The sequence below is a fragment of the Dermacentor variabilis genome, chromosome 1 (genome assembly GCF_050947875.1).
Source record: "Dermacentor variabilis isolate Ectoservices chromosome 1, ASM5094787v1, whole genome shotgun sequence".
Classification (NCBI taxonomy): domain Eukaryota; kingdom Metazoa; phylum Arthropoda; class Arachnida; order Ixodida; family Ixodidae; genus Dermacentor; species Dermacentor variabilis.
The window spans coordinates 284,298,026-284,317,873 of record NC_134568.1 but is presented as its reverse complement, the minus strand read 5'-3'; the positions used below and the strand labels follow the sequence as shown (position 1 = coordinate 284,317,873).

Here is a 19,848-nt window from a genome sequence, read left to right as displayed (position 1 = left end):
GAATACCTCCTGTAAACACGCTGTGGAGAGATCATTGGAGCATTGGAGAGATCGTATCTCCCTGCCGGACGCCTTTCTTTATTGGAATTTTGTTGCTTTCTTTATGGAGGACTACGGTGGCTGTGGAGCCGCTATAGATATCTTTCAGTATTCGTACATACGGCCAACACCAGTTAATGTTTAAAATATACCTAGTGTACTAAAACGGTGAACGCTGTCACACATACACCCTTAATTCTTCGAAGGCAGTTTTGGCAAGGCCTCATCGTATGAAACATTTTATTGCGCTCTCTTGCTGCTTCAAAAAAAAAAAAAAAAAAAAAGCGTGGCCCCAGCCGAAGAAGGTATCTGTGTTCAAGATTTAGAAAAGGTACGCGACGCTAAGGAAATCTGTGAGCGACGATTTCGACCGCGACCGGCGGAACTGAACGCAGCCAACAAGCTCGCCGGAAAACGAACCCCCTGCTGTAAACGTGCAGGGACGGCATTTTAAGCGTTCCGAATCCAACGGGCAGTGAATGCGCGTCGCTTTCACTGGCACAATTTCGGTCTCCCTTCCTTTCGGGCCACCTTAGCAGAGTTTGCCGTTGCACTCTATGCGTTCTCCGTGGCCCGTGGCAGACACTGCCTCAACCTGTTTTTTTATAGAGCGAGCTACATTTTTGTTCTTCGCTCCTTGCGCACCACGACCAGGGACGACAATAGCGCGGCGATCCATTTCGCGGCCTGAAAGAGGGTCTGCTAGGGTCAGAGGTCGCCGCTGTCCGAGGCGGTTGCCCAGCAGGCTGTTCCTTTGTGCCAGTGGAGAAGTGGCCGCTGATACACTTTAGGTGACGCGGCCTACACGAGAGAAATACGCGGCTCCGCCACGCGATACAAAAACCTGGCTTGCTCAGGACGACGCCAGACAGGAGCACGCGCGTAGAAGAAAGCTTGACGAACGGAGCTGAGACGGTGGTATAGCACAGAGAAAGCAATTTTACGGAACCGCCCAATACAGTAGAGCGTCAGACGCCGGAGCGTTGGCCGTTCTGGCAGAAACGGCGCTAAAAGACAACGACCGCACTTGAAAGAGGCAAGCACGAGCGCCGCGGCCGTTGTTTCTCGCGGCGTTGTTGCCGTCCCATTTTCGGCTATGCTGAACAGAAGCGTCATCGACATCATTATGAGCGCGGTGGTGCTGATAGTATATGCTGTCGGCGGTGCCACGAAATTGCGCCGCACGCGCCTTTCTTCTATACGAGCAGCTCCACTGCTCCAGATCGTTCTCCCCCCCCCCCCCTTTTCTCCGTTAGTGAACGGCGCGATCGAACCGGTTGTCTGAACTGGACGAATAAAACAAAATAATAACAAAAAAGTAAGATATAAGCGTACAACAAGCGTACTGATGGCTGCTGTAGGCCACAAAAGACAAAAGTACAAACAGACTTCAAATGTGGAAGCTGGACGTGGCGCGAACATCACGCGGATCTCATAAACTAGAAATCTGTGATGTTTTATAAAGCACTATAACGTCGTAAAAAAAATTTAGAGTAGCCCTTGCACAATCTGATAACGAAATTTCCTAGAGTTCACTTATATGAAGTATGATTACGCCGCGCTGTTAACAGATAATGAAGAAAAAGGGTTGTCACACAGACCAAAATAATTCGTCCGTTTAATTAACAATGTGCCAGACAACTCGCCTGACAGCAAGAGCACTGCTTCTGCTTCTCTATTACGTAGGCGCACGTAATTAACAGGCTTATAGCTTACTTTTGTCAAGTTACAAAAAAAAAATGTTTTCTCCAAGCAATTTTGACGTTTTCTGAGCAATTTCATTTGTTCCCACTAGTGGCAGAAGCCGAAAAGAGTCGGCTATGGGGAACTCGCACTAATGCCCACGCAGTCACTGCGCCATGCACATTGAAAACTGTGCGCACGTTTTCGTCAATGCGTATTTATACCCCTGCGCAAGTGATACCTCTTACAAGCAGAACATCCAACAAAGTCACATACACGCCATTATCTTTCATTGCGCATACTTGTTGAACGTAAGTTAGTCTTAAATTTATAAATTCGTCAAAAGAAAGTAGTCCTTCTCTATAGCCGCAACAGTAAAGCGGGGGCTATCTCCAGCTGCATTATGTTGCAAATACGTTCAAAAGCCCGCGTGTGCGAGAGAGCAAGGCTATCTATAGAAAACACGAACGCGGTTCGAAATGCAGACCACGAGGAGCGCGCGATCCGCAGATAAGCTGCCGCAACGCCCTCCGCTCGAAAGGCATACACACACTCGCTCCCATTGTGTGCAAGTGCAGACGCCAACGCACAGCGCTCACTTTCAGCTCACGATTCATTCAAAGCTTGGTCGGCGCGGACATCGCGTATGCGGCTCCACGTGTCGGTCGAGGTGCGCGCGGGGTGCCGCAGTGCCGAGCCAGCACAGCCCGGAGGAGGAGGACAGTGGAACAGGAAGCTGCCAGCACCCCCACAGCCCTATTCTGGTCAAATGCGGCACTATGTACCCGCGCTTGCTCCACGAGGCCTCGCTGTGGGAACATGCTTCGCATAATGAGTTAGCCCGCAGCGATACGCGCACCGAGAGAATACGACAGCGCGGACGTAGAATCTTTACAAACACAAAGTGTAGCTTTCCCGCAAGAAAAGAAAAAAAAAATTCAGTGCCCTTCCACTCTGTGAAGAAGGATGACCAGCGTATGTGGGCCCCTTAATGGCCAACTGCACCTCCGCCGCGGGTCAGCCCGGCATTGCACTATCTTCGGGATCGATCCACGTATGGCTTAACGCCTGCTTCACCTCCGCCGCGGGTCGGGCCGGTATTGCGCTATCTTCAGGATCGGCCCACGGATGGGGAGTTTTGTGTCTACACAGGGGCACGATCCTGGGGGAACTAGCCCTTAAGAGCTTCGCTGTAAAAAAAAAATTAAAAACGCGGAAGCCAAGCCACCGTATTCACCAACATCGGTGTATTATGACCGCGGCCGCAACGTGCAGTTAAACGCGCAATGTGCCACAGCACCCATCCCCGATAATACGTATGAATAGCGCGGGAAGAGGGATTAGGGGGCGAACCAGCAACATTAGATAGCGAACGCACCTCAAAGCGGCGGCAATAGCCAGACAATACCGGCATGAGTGGCTAATGTGCGCGTCTTTTTCGATGTGCGCAGAATCGGCCAAAATGGTGGCCCTGAGACGGGCCGCGGAGAGCCGTGATTCCGGCGGCTGCGGGCTGAAGTCAGCATGGAGACTCGGTGGCCGCACGGCAAGGGCTTCGTCCACTTGCTGCTGCTGCTGCTGCTGGTGGCGGCGCCCAAGGGCCGGTCGCAACTGGCAGAGCTCCCGGCGCTCGGCTGCAGCTACGACCATGGCCAGCAGGCGCTCCTGTGCTCAAACACCACCCTGGACAAGGTGCTCACGTCGCTGCGAATCTTCGGCACTTTCCTGAACCAGACGCTGCAGCCGCGCAGCCTGGCCATCTGGGACAGCCAGCTGCCGCAGCTGCCCTTCTTCCTCGGGCAGTTCAACCGCTCGCTGCACACGCTGCGCCTCGTGCGATGCCACACGCAGCACGTCTTCCCGGACGCGTTTGCCGGCCTCGAGCAGCGGCTCACCACGCTCGACCTGTCCGAGAATTCGCTGTACTCCGTGCCGTACGCGCTTGGCACGCTCCGCAGTCTCGAGGTGCTCAACCTGTCCCGGAACTCTATCGCGGTGCTTCGGCAGGGCCCCGTGTTCTCGCGCTTGCGCGCGCTGCGCGTGCTCGACCTCTCGGGGAACCTGCTCGGTGTGGACCCGCAGTTCGTGACGGGCGCCCGAGCGGCGGAAGGGGACCACGCCGAGCTGTCCATGAAGCTGGCCGAAAACCTGACGGCGCAGGACTTCGACGTGGCGCCGCTGGCCGGCAGCCTGGAGCGGCTGCTGCTCGGCGCGAATCGACTGGCCACAGTGCCCGAGCAGCTGCACCGAGGACTGTTCGCGCGGCTCCGGGAGCTCGATTTGAGCGACAACGCGCTCACTACGCTGCCAAACTTCGGCGCCGCGCTTCTGCCAAACCTGACCGACTTCAGCGCGCGCAACAACCAACTCGAAGCGGTGCCTTTCTACAGCATCCCGCCGGCAGAAAGCACCGTGGACCTGTCAGGTATGAGCTACTGCAGACTGCCACGTTTCACTAATTGCAGATATCACTGCATGTTCAAATTACCCAGGAGTGTTACTTCTCCCGCGCACACTTGCCCAGGAAAAGATCTCGGAATTTGGAAACTGCGAGTAAGCTCAAACATTTCATGATTAGGCATGCGGCGTGATATAACCAGTTAGCGGAGCATGTTGCGACTGAGTGTGCGGCTTTGACTATTTGACTCATAATGTTTATAGATGCTTGCGCAGCGAACTACTGTGTGTGACTTATTTCACAATTTAGGCATTCGAAAACGTCGATGGGAAGGTGTCTATAACATTCAGCTCAGCCCTTTACAGCGACGTCAAATTTCGGATGCTTCACTTTTTTCTCTCATTAGCGCACGGTATAATCGCCTCTAGGTTTTTTCACTGTTTCGTAAGAACCAAAAGGGAAACAATTCTACCACAGCTATAGCGCTCAGGCGAAGTGGAGGGCGTTAAGCAACATGAGCTACATTACGCCAGATGGCGTCAACGATTAGCTACAAAATTATGAACGCATTCGTCCAAAACCCGAAGTGCAGAAAGGGAGCAAAATATCGCCGAAAAGCAGACAAGTGAAGGGTCATTTTAGATAAGCAATGATATGCTGCCGTGGAAGATCACAGGGGCAACGTGGGACATAAAAACGACACAAATATGCTAATTAACGCTACTTTTTACTGCAACCTAGTAACAGAAAAAAAAGAGAAAAGAAAGTGTTCTCTGGTGTCTCAACAACGAGCATAAAAAATCGTACATCAATACGTAATGTGCAAGTTCTTGAGACACGAAGTTACAAGTCAGACTCCGTGCGGTAAAGGCGACTATGTGCTGCACATTGTTTTCAATCTTTGCACAAAGAATGCACTTAATCAGCTATGCGGGCATTGATTCACACACAATTCTTGTGCGCCAAGTGCCTCCACGACAGGCGCCATGGAAGCACGTCTTGTTGTGACAGGAGCCACCGTCAACCAGACATATCCAGTTCTCTACGCCGCTTTGTCGCGTTGACTCCGCCAGTGGTAAGAATTAATTCAGTAAAAACAGACATACGAGGACACCTTGTAATAAAGCATAGAATTAACCGCCTTAAACCACACGGAGTTCTGCATGTGGCGCTAACCGCAGAGCGTGGTGCTTTGCCCCGCCTTCCTTAACACCAATTATGAATACAAGTATGTAACGTTTTGTATCTTAAAATTATGTCAAATTGAGAGCTTGGTGCAAACATAGAAGTTTAGTTGAAATTTATTGTCACGTCATAAAGATACATAAGTGCTTTAGCATATAAGTGTTACAGGAGGAGGTCCCAAAGTGAAAACTGTCAGGGGGACCTCCTATATCGGTACAAAATTGGTTGATTACATGTAGGGCATGTGAGTCTTAAGCAGTTGGCATACAAGTGATAAGAAAAAAATACAGAAAAGCAAAAACAAACGGTATATTAAGCACAGATTTAAATATGTAAAAATATACAAATATGCATCGAGTAAAGGTACGCATATACACGTGCGCTTATTGCGAAACATTGTGATTATTTAAATTCGTCGGCCAACGATTTCTTCGCATTCTCTTTAATCTCCCTAGCCTGCTACTCCTCACTGGGGAATACAGTGGGGATTATGTTATGTTAATATGAGATACTATATACACGTTGTCCAATATGGGGATGCGCACTGTAGACGCAATACACGCAAGAGTAATCTTGTCCATGCAAAAAAGTAATTGCGCAAACACATTTCGCACGGACTGCACGTCTCACAGGTTCTAGAGGCGATCGTCTAAACCAGTCTCACTTAGAAAGTTCAAAAGTGATTTCATGGCCAGTTGGGCACAGCCAACACTCCTCCACGCGCCCAAAAGCTTTTCTTCCGAAAAGGATCGGAAGTCCAAGCAGTCAACAGTAGATTTGAGTGTTTTTCGTTCGGCCGCATATTGAGGGCACGCGCAAAGTACGTGAGCTATTGTCTCGGGAGTGTGACAGACGCTACAGGACACAGACAAGGGAATACATGTAGAAACAGCACAAAATATAACACGATACTTTTGCGTCATGCCCAAAAGATGAGGCGCTGCCAGCCGTAAATGAGGCAAACAAGTGAGTAGCCCGCGCAATGCGAATGTTCCACTAAACAAAACGTGAGGTACGGCGTTGCATCCGAATCATAGACGAGAAAAAAAAAAAAACAGTCACGGAGAGGTGCTTGCAAGAGCGCTATTATTAAGAACCTTGGCATCGTTGCGTTTCTCCTTTAAAGCTCGAGGCACGCGGGCGGGAAGCCCATTAGGCAGCGCGATGTGGGCTCGTCGGGCTTTCCATCAGCCCTGGCGGAGACAGCAGAGGTCGGCCGAGAGGAAGACGCCCTGCAGAAAATCCCCCCTCCCCCCGACGGGAAATGAACCGGCGGCTGCACAGAAAGCGCGCGGTTAGCTATATGGGAGGCCTCAGCCTTCACCCGCGGGTGAGCTACCTTTCTACCACGGACGCCTCGAGCTCGGAAAGCTTGACAGCCAGGAAGGACCCTTGCCCCGGGCGCGATGAGCCGCACGGCTTCGCAGACAGGCCGGCATCAAAAGCAACTGCCACTCGGGATATCTGCATGCGCTAACGAATTGCACGCATATCGAAGGGCTGAACGTGACGGGGGCGCATCAGAGAAGGGGGGGGGCCTCTAGAGGAGCCCACACTGGGGAAGCGCGCAAAAGCATATCCGGCCGGGCGGCATGCGGCGTCCCCAGGATCGTCACAACTCTGCAGGAAAGGTGCCTTCGGCTCTGCTGCCGCTTGCCTGTGCTCCAGTTCGCAGAGATGTAATTACCTGTGGCAGCAGACGACAGCCAGCGAAGTGGCGCTCGAAATTACTCTCGATGGCTACGGCTAAACGGCAAAGATATCAACATCAAGCGAGATGGGAGCTTTCGTATTACCGCATTGCGACACCTTGGAGAAGTTCCATTCAGCTGACATACACCGCTCTTCACTCAACGATTTAATTATGCGCCTCTCGTAACCGTTCACGATTAGACTGCGAGTTTATTATAGCCAGCCGGATGGTAAAAGTAAAGCAAACATATACGATACACTGCGCAGCAAAATCCCAATCCGCGCCGGTTACGCAACAGTGCACGCTCTGGCGCGGGGCAAGAACGAGCGCTCACAGCAGCGGGTCGCCGTGCTCAAAGGGCGCATCCCGCGCTTTGTTCACTTTGCTGCGAGACGAAAAAAGCAAAAGTGACCCGCTTCGGGCTACCCGACTCTAAGAACATCCAGTCGCAACAAGGGCGGCCGCTGTGGTCTAGCAGACAAGGGCCGCCGCCCAATGGTGACTTGCCACCGCTGCCACTGCAGCGAGTCGAGCACATCGAACGAAAATTGCCAGCACCCGCACGGAGCGCCCGATATGCCGATTTTCTCCGCAACGCCGGCGAAAGGACGAAAGTATACGTCGGCCGCAGCGGCCCCTAACAACCGCGTCTCCAATTGCTGCACGCAACAGCGCGCAGTGCTAGCGGCGGCGACCACTCCTGTCCGAGAGCGAGGAGGGCCGGTGGCGGCGCCCAGGGAAAAGCTGCGCGGGAGCGGCGGCGAGAAGCAGGCCAGGGGCATCGCTGACGCTTCGCACGGGCGAGACGAAAAAACCGCGGCCAAAAACGACAGCCTCCCTCAGGCAAAACGTGTCACGAACACAAAGAACGCGCGCGCGACGGTGGCGGCAGAACGTGAGCGAGTGCTATTACGTCGGCACACATCCGCGGACGGTCGAGCAGCCGCCACCGAGCGCTGAAAATGTAGCTCGAGCCCCCCCCACACCTCCTCTGCCATCTTCAGGGAGCCAAAAAAGTGCCACCACTGGGAATGGCAAAGCCTCCCCCCCCCCCCCCCCCCAACAAACAAACGCACACACAAATGCCTTTTTTTTTCTTCTTCTAAATTTGCTGTTCGTTCTCTCCTCGACAGCGAGCTAGCTGCACACGCTGCCGAGTCCCTACGAGCCCAAATCTGAAATTGTGCAGCTAACAGTGCGACCGAAGCCATCAACCGCTGGGTCGTTGGAAAGCCAGCGAATGTTTCGAAGAGAAGCCCAGCTGTAAAGAGAAACAAGAATCCAGAATCCGAAGATAGCTGGTGGTCTTGTCTTCACAGCGCAACTGCCCGGGAGAGAAGACTTAGGATCTGCATGCGACCACCATGCCCGCGACACAGCACTGTTGTACAAACGTGTCTGACTTGAAAAAATAAAGGGGGAGAGGGGGGAAAGAAAGTAGTGTTCCGATTCATTACTGGAACTACAAGAAAAGGCGAAAATATGTTCACTTTTGCAGTTCAATTTTAAGGTTAAATATCTGCGCTGTAAAAACAACATTACAATCGAAAAAGGTAGCGCAGAACACTGCGTAATCCAGGGATGGTTGAAAGTGATATGTCCTGAAATACAACAAATTTGGACCATCACTTATCCATGGACACACCTTGTCTCTCTTACACACACGCGCACTTAGACGGAGAGTCTTTCCCGACGCTCCGCAACGTTAAAATTTGAAGTTACCTATTTCCAGCAGTAAATGTGTTCACTGTTGGTTGTTGATCTACGCAATTATTTGACCCGAGCGTATGATATTCGCGCTTGCGAGCAGGACCACCAATAGCAGCCCGACGGCTTTAACGTCTCGGGACCAACTCCGATTTCCCCATTCAAATACATGTAAAACGCAGAAATGCTTTTGAGACAACCGCAGGACCGATTTGAATGAACTTTGTCGCATTTGAGAGAGAAAGTTAAATTCTAGTGACTGTAGGGAGCGAAATATTGATTTAGGGCTTAGAATTTTTTGCAATGATTGTAGAAAATCAGTGTAGAAACAAATTTCGCAAGTTTGTAAACTGCACTCGTCAGAGCGTCGAAGTCGGACAAATTTGATTCATGAATTTATAGCTTACGGGAATTTGTTAAAATGTTTGCAAGGGTTTTGCAAAATTCCTAATCGCAAGTAAGTGGTTTATTTCAAAGCAGTGTAAAATATATAAATTTTGTCCGTTTTAGATGTATAATTAGGTACCGTTTACTTGTGAAAAAAAATGCAGCTGGACAGGTCATGTAATGCCGTAGGTTAGATAACCGGTGGATCATTAAGGTTACAGAATAGGTGCCAAGAGAAGGGAAGCGCAGTCGAGGATGGCAGATGACTAGGTGAAGCGATGAAATCAGGATATTTGCGGGCGCCAGTTGGAATCTGTTGGCGCAGGACAGGGGTAATTGGAGATCGCAGGGAGAGGCCTTCGTCCTGCAGTTACATTAGATAGGATGATGATGATGATGACGACGACATAATTGTGATATCGTTTTTCATTGCCGAGTTGCACGTTTGTAAAGTCAATCATTCATATTTTGAAACATTTGCTATATTCAGTGACTTTCTAAAAAAAATCGCGGCATAAATAAAAATTCAACCTTCCAACAGTCACTAGACTTTACCTTTCTTTTAATAAAAATGCAACAATCATCATCAAAATCTTGGCAGTGGTTGCCAAGAGAATGATTTATCAGTTTCCGTGTGTTTAAATAGAAGCTCCCGAGCTACAGCTTCCCTTTAACACGTGGGCAAATTTGGATGCATAAAACGCTGTCCAAGCTGTTGCAAGCGTCCGTAACGTGGGGTGGGGGGGATGGCTCATTGTTGCCATTATTATTAGAGTTACAGGCGGCAGAACCTGCGCATGACCTTTTATCCCGAGTGATGATTTTGTTGCTACCCGTCTTTCCTAAACCTCAACACATGAAGCAGACGTGCACTCGTGATCGATTTCAGGACATCGCACAGCTGGGGAATAACGATGCGAATGGAATAGCAGGATGAGCATTGGCCTCGTCGACCTTCGTGGGCGGCGGCCCCGCAGCACATAAGTTCAGTCAGCTGTTCGCATGTCACCGAGCGCAAACCTAGACAGACCGTGTCCGATCGCAGTGCACGAAAGGGGGGCCCCCGCATGTTCCGAGACGTCTGAAGACACCAATTCGTCATCGGAAGCTAGATGCCAGTCACGGAAGGCACGTTTGTTCTGAAACCCTCGCGCAAAGAGGGGGGGAAACGAGAACCGTCGTCCCCGAGGGGCGCACGCTTTAGTCGGACGCGAACAGCACAGCTAGGCTGCATTACGCAACTGCTTTAACCTGCTTTTCTCCTGCCATAACAGCAGGAGCGGCCCTTTGTTTCGTTTTTCTTTTTTGCTCCGCAACCGGTTCGCGCGACAAACTACAGGCTACATTACAAAGGACCGTCGACCGGCTGCGTGCCTTTGCTTTCTTTCGCCTCAACAACGAAGAAGCAAGCACGCGGGCCGAGCACGCCCCGAATGCGCCCACTCCCGAGACAGCCGCGGCAAGCATCTTTTTCTTTTCTTTTCTTTTTTTTTTTTTTTTTTTTTTGCCTTTGGCATCCCTCTGGCTTGCCGCCGTGGAAGCATTCTTTACTTATCTCGCTTTTGCTCCCGCCCTCAGCTACCCTGCTGTTGCTTAACCGTCGTTCTATGGTTCCATATCGTTTATAAGCAGCTTAAGTGATGTCCAGTACGTATATCCTTGTTCTGCAGTCAGAAAAATGTATAGGCGTACGCGCAATGGAATAATGTTAATTCACTTGCAAAAAATTAGATTTAGTAACGCTTCGACAATTCGGTCAACTTTTAAAGCACGCCGAAACATCCTACATTAGGTGAAATGTGGGTGTTAGTTAAATCATGCAACCGGGAGGTTCTGTGAACAGCGCATGGCCATGTTTGTGTAATTGGGAAATGAGCAATTCCATCAAAGCGGTGTATCCCTGGAAAAAAGCGCAGCTGCGCCTTCGGGAGAGCGTCCGCGCCTAACGCGTGGAGCGAGAAAAAAAGAGAAAGAAAGACGCAGAAAGCAAATGGGTAGGCATCGACTTCAACGTCGACATCAACGTCGATACTGGCTTCGCACTACGCAGACACCTTTTGCTTGTGGAGACAGGCGACGCATACAGTGCTCGTTAGTCTATCGCGGCGTGCCGCGGCAGTCGCATCTGTGTGTTGTGGAAAAGCATGCGCCTCATATCCGCGGTGAAGACTTATTTGCGTAGCATAAGTCGGTGCAGATAAGCTCTCGCCTGCCCTACTTTGCTGTTATGAGCTGTCTAGCTGCATCTTGTTTCCTACTTCTTTTTCGAGAGCGATCAGCAACCTTTGTTACGCTAAGCACGAGGTCGCGGGATCAAATCCCGGCCACGGCGGCCGCATTTCGATGGGGGCGAAATGCAAAAACACCTGTGGTACTATATTTACGTGCACGCTAAAGGATCCCAGGTGGACAAAATTAATCCGGAGTCCCCCACTACGGCGTGCCTCATAATCGGATCATGGTTTTGGCACGTAAAACCACATAATTTGTTTCTTTTTTTTTTTTAATCCTCAGCCTTCTTAGATGGCCAACTGCATTCGCTTCGCTTTTTTTTTTCCCGCCTTTCCCTAATTTCCGCAGACCTTAGGGAACGTAGACTTGCGTTCACAATCATGCCTTCGCTTTAGAAACAAGTAAAAAAAAAAACATGTAATCAACATCGCCGTCAGTAATGACCCAGTTATTCCTGATATTCGTTTGTGGAAAAAACCGGGATCCGTTCGAGATAACAACAAAGCACATAAACGCAAAGTGGAAGACGTAGTTAACGCAGAGCATTCCTGCAACCAATTCTGCGTTATGTTACCAGACGGTCCTGAATTCTGGGGTTCATTTCAGTACCAGTGTCGGTACGCGCGCGACCCACCAGCACGTGGCGCATCTGCTGGTACTGCAGGTAACCCGATGCGGTGCGACTGCGGGGCGCTGTGGCTGCGAGAGCTGCAGTCTGGACCGGCGCCTCGCGTACGGCTGCCGCCGTGCGCCAGCCCCGAAGGATACCGGGGCCGCTCGCTGAGCTCCATCACGCCCGAGGCACTGTGCTGGCACGGCAACCTGACGCGCCTCTACGGGTACCGCCTGCGGGGATTCAGCGAGCACGCGCTGCTCGCGCTCACCAGCCTAGAGACCAGCCTCACGGTCACCTGGAGCGTCGCCAACAAAGGTATACATGGGCGTGCAAAGGATTCGCGACGAGAGGAAGCCTCTTTTCGCACTCGTGGTACAGTTTAACACCTGCATAGGCTCGTGTTCTTCGAGAGCAGCTTCCGAGATTATGAAGTCGCACTTGGAACAAATTCTGAAAATGGTTAAGTAGGCTGGGCCCACACTTCGCGCTCGGTGGGCTCGTGTCAGCTACAAACAACGCACAGACATTCCACCACTTTGTGGACACCCCAATTAACTAAAGACAGGTGACAACGTAACGAACGCTGTTTCGGGTGCGGGTACACTTTGGTATCATGTTGTTAATCGTAAGACATGTCATGTTACAAACACTTATTCTCCGGTCTTGGCTTAGTCAAAATGATTAACAGTGCCATAGCATGACGCGTCACTTCCTTTCACGGAGTGATCACTTTTTTTACGCAAGCTGTCGAGTTCACAGCATCGACGACGAAAGTGTCACGCTTGACTCCTCAGCGTCGACAGGCACACCAGCTCCGTTGGCTGCTGTGAGAGACGGGGGGGAAAAAAAAAGAAAAAAAAAGAAAAAAAAAGACAGGCGCTAACCGCACGGCTACAACTGTGGAACACATGGGGCGCGGACAGAAGACTCGACTCTGAGGACGTGAGGAAACGTGCGTGCAGTGTTCTCCGTTTCCTGAAACGCGCAGTAGCACGCGCAACACTTCGTAAACCTACAATATATACGCCACGCAGTTTGAAGGGCGCTCATTAGAGTGTGGGGCGTACGCAGCGTGTTTGGGGCAGGAGAAACCGGCGGTTCTGCTCACTGCACTGCCTTTCACCTTCTGGAAGTCTTGGCTATACGGTGCCGGAGCGTCTAAATTCGCATGGGGCGCCAAGCGCAGCGTGACTTCGTTCTCTATCAGCCTCCACTTTCATGCTGTACCGAAGTCAATGACCTGTCGCCACGATTTTGTCATACTTTCGGCACCAGTGGCAAAAGGAAAAGTTCAATTTCCACAAGATGCACCTCAAATAAGCTTCAGCGTATAGAATGTTGGAGCACTTGCGCTTTTTTGTCTGTATTTATCTACCTCGATCAACATGTGGGTTGCGTTCTTAACCGTTCTTTCAAATGTCACCGAAATATTCCATCTCTGGGAAACTTCCACCCGCATACCTGCACAAAAATATCCAGACAACAAGGTTCGTCGCACACGTCACCGCGAAACAACAGAGGTAGTCGCAACAGGTAGAATAAAGTGCGAAACTTTGTAGACTAAACAGGCGGAAAGACCAGACACTCGAGCAGGCAGCGCTGGACGAAGCAAGCGCGGGACCGCAGCTACCCACAAGGGTGTCCATCAAGCTCTCTCGATGGGCCACGATGCGGCACCCCAGTTCGAGCCACCACGCGTCGCAGAGAAGCTTTGCGAGCAGTTCGTACGACTCCGCGCACATTATATCAGCGGCGGCTCTCGTCTTCTGCACAGCGTGCGGCGCGAAGAGGAGCGGCGGCAATTACGCGCCGCCGCCCAGCGGCCCCTCGCAGTCGCCAGCATGCTAAGTGGGCCGAGACAATGTGGAGCGCTGCGCACCCGCTCCCCTGGGCCAAGGGCGCGCCGGCGCTCTCATTAGCGGGCGGGCGGACCGACTCGAGGAGCGCGAGGTTTTGTCATCCCCGCGGCGAAACGCTTTCCGTGCGCGCGTCCCTTACGTGAACTCCGAGAGGCTCTGCCGATCAATCAAGTGCATCGCGGAGGCACGACCACTTCACCATTAAGCCCCCCTCCCCCCACCACCACGCGTAAGTGGCTGCAGGCGAAGGAGGAAGGCCAGCAATCTGATTCCGTACCGCGGATCCCTATAGCAACACTGTGCGCTTCTCGCGCAAACGCGATCAGCTTGGAGATGGAGCGTGCACAGTGAAAGGTCTATGGTCACGAAACTCGGCGATTGTAGTCTTAGACTGCATTCTCAGGAGAGGAAGAAATGTCGGCAATGCTGTAAGCAATAAAAAAAAAAGCTTCGCCCTCTCAACCTTGAAACTTAAGAGTCTAGGACGGCGCCATGCGCACAAAAAGAAACCAATAGTGTTCTTAACGTACATAGATAGCTACTCTCTTCTCCTCGGCCCGCTACATCGCAAGGGTAGCAGAACCGTATGGTGATGCGCTCAGTGTATGACGTTTGATTTTTCTTAAGCTAAATAAGCGCCGGATATTCCATTTTTCAGTAGTAAAGTGGCGCTTCGATCAAGTGTCGTTATTACACGTCAGAAGAAACATGCAGCTACTTCCGACAAGCACCTAGTGAGTTGAACACGGGACAATGGCGCGCGTAACACCTCAGCAAACGCAAGAACGGCGATCAATCACACGTTTCTAAAGCGATCATGGACGGCACACAGGAAATTGTGATCACGCAATCCTTTCGAAGGCCCAATCGAGTGCCTATTGAAACCACTAACGGGCAGGCACTTTTCTCCAGGAAGTTCACCGCCTTTAAACGCAACTTCTATAGAGGTGGGGTTCGCCAAAAAAAATCGAGTATACATAGAATGCGCGTCGCTAGAGGTTTTCGTTGCGTGATACTGCTCGCATAAACTGAAAACAAACCACAAGCCCAATACGGCAAGATTTCAGGAGACGCCGCCAAGTAAGGAGAGACTAAACACACAAAAGCGAAGGGCGTCCTAACGATGCAATGTTCGGTTAGATATATAATGTTCGCAAGATCTGAACACTCTTTACCTTAAATCATATGATAAGATTAAAACGTACATCGTCTACTGCATTTTGCTGAAGCTGCCTGGATCACAAAAACAAGCAAATAAACTAACAAATAAAGAAGATACTGCGAGCATCCCTTATCGCCAGAAATTCACAGCTATTTGGGCTGGATCAGCGTTTAATGTGTGAGACGTAGTTATTTCTCTAAGTGTGTGACACGTGTCTGCATTTACTGGTGCAGGACTGCGCTGGACGTTGCTGTACCGAAAGGAGAGCAGCAGCCCATACATGATGACTGCCCATCCTCGAGGCCGGGAGGGCACGCACACGACGGGCGACGAGGCCGTCTTCACGGACATCATCGGCGGCCTGCAGCCGGACACGGCGTACGTCGTGTGCGTCGGCATCCAGCAGCAGTCGCCACCGTTAGTGCCGTACCTCATGGACCCCAAGAAGTGCCACACCGGCCGCACCAGGCGCCAGGCGCAGCCCGCGACCCAGCTGCCCACGTCAGTAGTCACTGTCAACCTGCAGGTCACGTCACCGCTGCCGCACCAGAAGAAAGCGCGTACCATACTGCTCGCCATGCGGTCTTCCGTTAGGTCGGTCACTGTGCGCTGGAGGGTGTCCGCCCTGCAAGGGCTTTCAAAGCGCTCCGTGCTCGCCAAGGTGACTGAAGAACAAGTTCTGCCACGCGAGTGGGTCATCCTAGTCAGGAAGTTCGGAAGCCACAACTTCACGGAAATACAAATATCCGACAGCAACGGCGACGGCAAATACAACAGCACTTATTCATACACGGTTTCCGACCTAGATCCCTCCACAGCGTACGACATATGCCTGATAGCAATGGATTCCGTGCTCGACGACAATATGGATCAAGTGCCCGGCTACACAAAGCAGGTTCCTAGCCACCTATTGTCAGTAGCGAAGACAGACGACGGTCAGCTTACAATGACCTGCAAGGAAACAACCACCAAATCCGCCAACGAAGCTATTCCAATTAAAACCATTGCGGTTGTAACCACAGTATCGACAACCACCACAGCCGTTGTGGTGGCTCTTATCTGCTGCTGCTTTCCGCGAAAGACTTTCGGAAACTGCTTTCGGAAAGTCAAAAACAAGCTGAAGCCTGCTGACGCCGCAAACCGTGGTACCCCAGAAAAGGACAACTCGTACCACAGCAGCGACAACTCTGTAAAGTTGCTAGTGCCAGTGCACAACTCGGCTTACGAAGACACGGAGCCAATGGTCGATTCCCGCCGCCAAACATGCAACAGTACTATCAGGTCAAGGCCCAGGAGTTTGCCGGAAACACCACACACACCGCCGCCACCACGCTCCCCGCTCCCACCACCGCCGCCGCCCCCTCCTCCTCCTCCGCCGCCACCACCGTCCTCGACACAGAAGTCCGCCAACTTGCAATACTCACCGTGGGAGGACCTGACCATAACACGCAAGCCACCGCGACGTGTTAAATCGGAGCACTTCGCCAATTCTGTGCCCTATTTACAGCCAAAACAGACAACGACGCAATACGCCAACTACTTGTCATTGACGAAAAGCCACTCGACCAACGAAGAAGGCGCTTACATGACGCCAACTGCAGCGTTCGCCTTGGGACAGGGCTACCTCAACTCGAATTGCATCCAGTACCTCGACGGGAAGAAAGTGCAGGTGTACTCGTGCGGCTCTAAGACACTGCCCAAGAGTTGCCTGCGGTCGTCATCGCGGAAGCGGCGCGCCAAGGCGAACAACTTCTTCCAAAGCAGGTACAGTCCCTCCGTGAAGAAAAAGGAGAGAGAAAAAACGCCGCCACCCATCCCAAGGTCGTCGACCACGCCTCGGAGGGACACAATAGGCAGGTCGAGCCAGAGGCTCAGCTTCCGGACGTTCGGCAAGAGCTCCCGGGACGAGGGGGAGACCAAGACGAGCCAAACCCTCCCGCGAACGAAGACCGACTCGGCGTCGCTCTTCGGTCCCGCGCCCGGTGCGAGCGTCAGGTCTTCCAGCAGTCGGCCGGGTACCGCCAGCGACTGCGAAGTCTTCATTGAGCACGTCTAGGCCACCTCGTCGAGACATTCGCTCCAAGACAATGGAACGATTCGCCAGCGTACACGCCGCAGAAAAACAATGAGCTCGGTGCGAATCACGCAGTCTCGAAGGGCATAAACGGGAGTGGCAGTGGCAACCCAGCACCGTGGCGGATAAGCGGCCGAGTTCAGTGACCCTGTGCGCGCTCGCAAGCTCAGGCACGACGGAGGTCCAAGTGGTCGCGGAGGCCCAGCTACGCGCACATTCGTCCCAGTCCCTGCGACGTCGCACGTGCGCGCCTAGCAAGTGGACGTTTCCTGTGAATGAGCTGGCTGCAGGTCTGCAAGGAAAATACTTTGGACAATGCGGGTCTACGAAGGTGTTTATGCCAGAGACTGTTCCATGGACAAATGCCGAGTAATTGCTCTACATTGACCTGTATATCTTTCATTCCCATGTGACGGACCAGCGCGTACACACGCAGTTGATAGTAATAAAGTATGTGTGTGTTTTTTTTTCCCTAAAACAGCGAACCATTTAAGAGATTTCATAGCGTTGTTCGGGCAAGGAAAGGACGCATGAAAGCGAAAATTCGTTTAGAGAGAGAAAGCACAAACAGGAAACGCAAGGGGAGGTCGATCAGATTAGTGTCCGAAGTTTAATATTGCTCTTCAGAGGCGCTCTTGCCCCAATTGAACCCACAACACCAGAACGACACAAGGACGACGGAGGATCAACTGCAGGTAGGGAAAAATAATGCAATACGTCCTATACTTTTACAGCAATAACATCATGCTTAAGAGTACTAGTGTTTACTATAAGGCTATGTTACAGAAAATGTAAGCTGGTCCGGACAATCACATTTCCACAGCCTTTGCCGAATATGACCAGACCACTTTTCCCTTGATTAGACAGCATTCCGCTGTCCAATCAAGTCCGCTGGGGCCATTGCGGCTCCTAATCCTATGCGTACCGTACAACGCTGTGATGACGGTGCTCACCATAACATCTACATCACCTGTAGAAACTAATGTGGCACTCCGAATAACGCTGCGGTAACGCGAAGTGAACCGCACAGTTTTAGCACGAATTGGAGGTTGATATATCCCGCTCAAACAGTTTCACAAATCTTTAAAACTATTTTAAGAGCGAGCGAGATGTAATCTCGATAGCCAAGGAGAATGCACGTTTCCTCTGACCAATGCGTTTACGTCAAGTGCAATGCGTAGGGGCTGCCCATTCACTGGCCTTCGCTATGACAAGTGTTCCAACTGTATTGTTAACTTTAAATGAATGAAAGCAGTGCCGCCTGATAGAAGACTCCAACATGAAGCGACGCTCGGATCTGAGGAAAAGAAGACCGCAGGCCACAGAAAGGGGGAGACGTAGTGACAGGGTCAGCACCCGGCAAACCGCATGCGCGCCGCTCAAGGACGTTATCGAAAGCAGCGGATGGAATGTATGCATCAAGTTGCGTGCTATGCCACGAAAGGTCGTTGGCGATCTTCGCCCACATTTTGTTCCTCTGAACAAGCGACGGAACAGCGAGAGGCTCGAACAAATCGAGAAGTTTGCACGTGGCACCCGCAGGCGACATAATTTGGGGAAAAGATAAAGGTATTGCACAAGAAAATGCTTTCCAAGGACCGGAAGGCTTTCTTGAGCGTACTATAGCGTTTTTTTTTTTTTCGTCATCCTTCTCTTTTTCTTATTGCCTGGCATTCATTGCATGGCCGCAGAATAGTACACCTATCCACCGAAAGGTGAAACACTTGCGATGCCCACGCCCTTTTCACGTTCAAGATTTTCCACCCCTTTTTTGAACAGTAAGACCCACCAACTGGAAGATGGAACTGCTAAAAATGTCTTCCTGTGCACCCAAAACCTCCACCAACTATACAAACATTATTTATAATGGAATTTGCAGGTCAGCAAGAGCTACCGGATCACCGGTATCCGCGCGCTGAGCGTTATGATGAGGCTTAAGGGAAGTTTGTCTTAGAACGCGAAGTATTCAAAAATACTAGGGAGACAATTAAGTATATCTTGTCTGAAGGCCATTAGCCATCTAAAGGTAGATAGAAATGTTGCCGGTCTTCATGATGCCTCGGGCTTTAAATATATAGCAGTGGGAAAATAAATATCGACGTATTGTACGTAACCAAGTGGAGTTTAGAAATTTGCTGGCGGACGAGTAGTTGAGAAACGCCACGACAGGACGTTTAGTAGGTCGTCATAATGATGCAGACGTATATACACATCTAATTGGTGAGGCTTGGCACGCTGAACGTCAATAAAAGAGCATTAGGCACTTCAACAGAATACGTTTTTTGGGCTACAAACAGTGAGAAATGGCGACGTCAGACGCCGTAACTTCATCAATATGACGAACTGGGCGAGTTATGTGAATTCATTGTTATGAAGAGTGCGAAGGTCAAGGCTAACAACAGCCGGGTTCCCCGTTGCTGTTTTTGGGATGCATATGCTACAGAATCATCCGCAAGACTAAGCATAACGTCTAGGAATGCCGCAGAGCAGGCGGCCGACCGAAGAGGCAAAAAAAGTAGCCTGTCTTCCGTTTATGCGCGTTGTTTTAGGCACAGACTGAAAAAAGATAGCAAGCACGCCGCGTTTAGTGCACGCAACGAGTTAGAAAGAGCATGCCCAGCATGCGCTGACAAAAGTTGGCACACGCACTGGCTTAAGCTCAATGAGCAACATCAATAATAATAATAATAATAATAATAATAATAATAATAATAATAATAATAATAATAATAATAATAATAATAATAACTCCTTCATGAATTTAATTCTTTCCATACCGCTAGAATTGTGCGTACTTTCGGTGCTTTTACATC

The 19,848-nt window shown here is 51.0% G+C and overlaps 2 protein-coding genes across 4 annotated transcripts in view; one reads left to right on the top strand and one right to left on the bottom strand.

Moving 5' to 3' along the window:
* The window catches only part of LOC142566293 (uncharacterized), a 59,607-nt gene extending 42,104 nt beyond the window's left edge, over positions 1 to 17,503 (top strand). For both annotated transcript variants that reach the window (XM_075677191.1, XM_075677201.1), the window contains exons 2-4: positions 3,174 to 4,147; positions 11,989 to 12,255; positions 15,195 to 17,503. In XM_075677191.1, the coding sequence (XP_075533306.1) occupies positions 3,247 to 4,147; positions 11,989 to 12,255; positions 15,195 to 17,017 (2,991 nt within the window). In that variant the 5' untranslated portion in view covers positions 3,174 to 3,246 and the 3' untranslated portion in view covers positions 17,018 to 17,503. The remainder of the gene's footprint in view (positions 1 to 3,173; positions 4,148 to 11,988; positions 12,256 to 15,194) is intronic.
* Positions 1 to 19,848, bottom strand: part of Rab3GAP1 (RAB3 GTPase activating protein subunit 1) — a 302,634-nt gene that overhangs the window by 96,283 nt on the left and 186,503 nt on the right. The window lies entirely within an intron of this gene.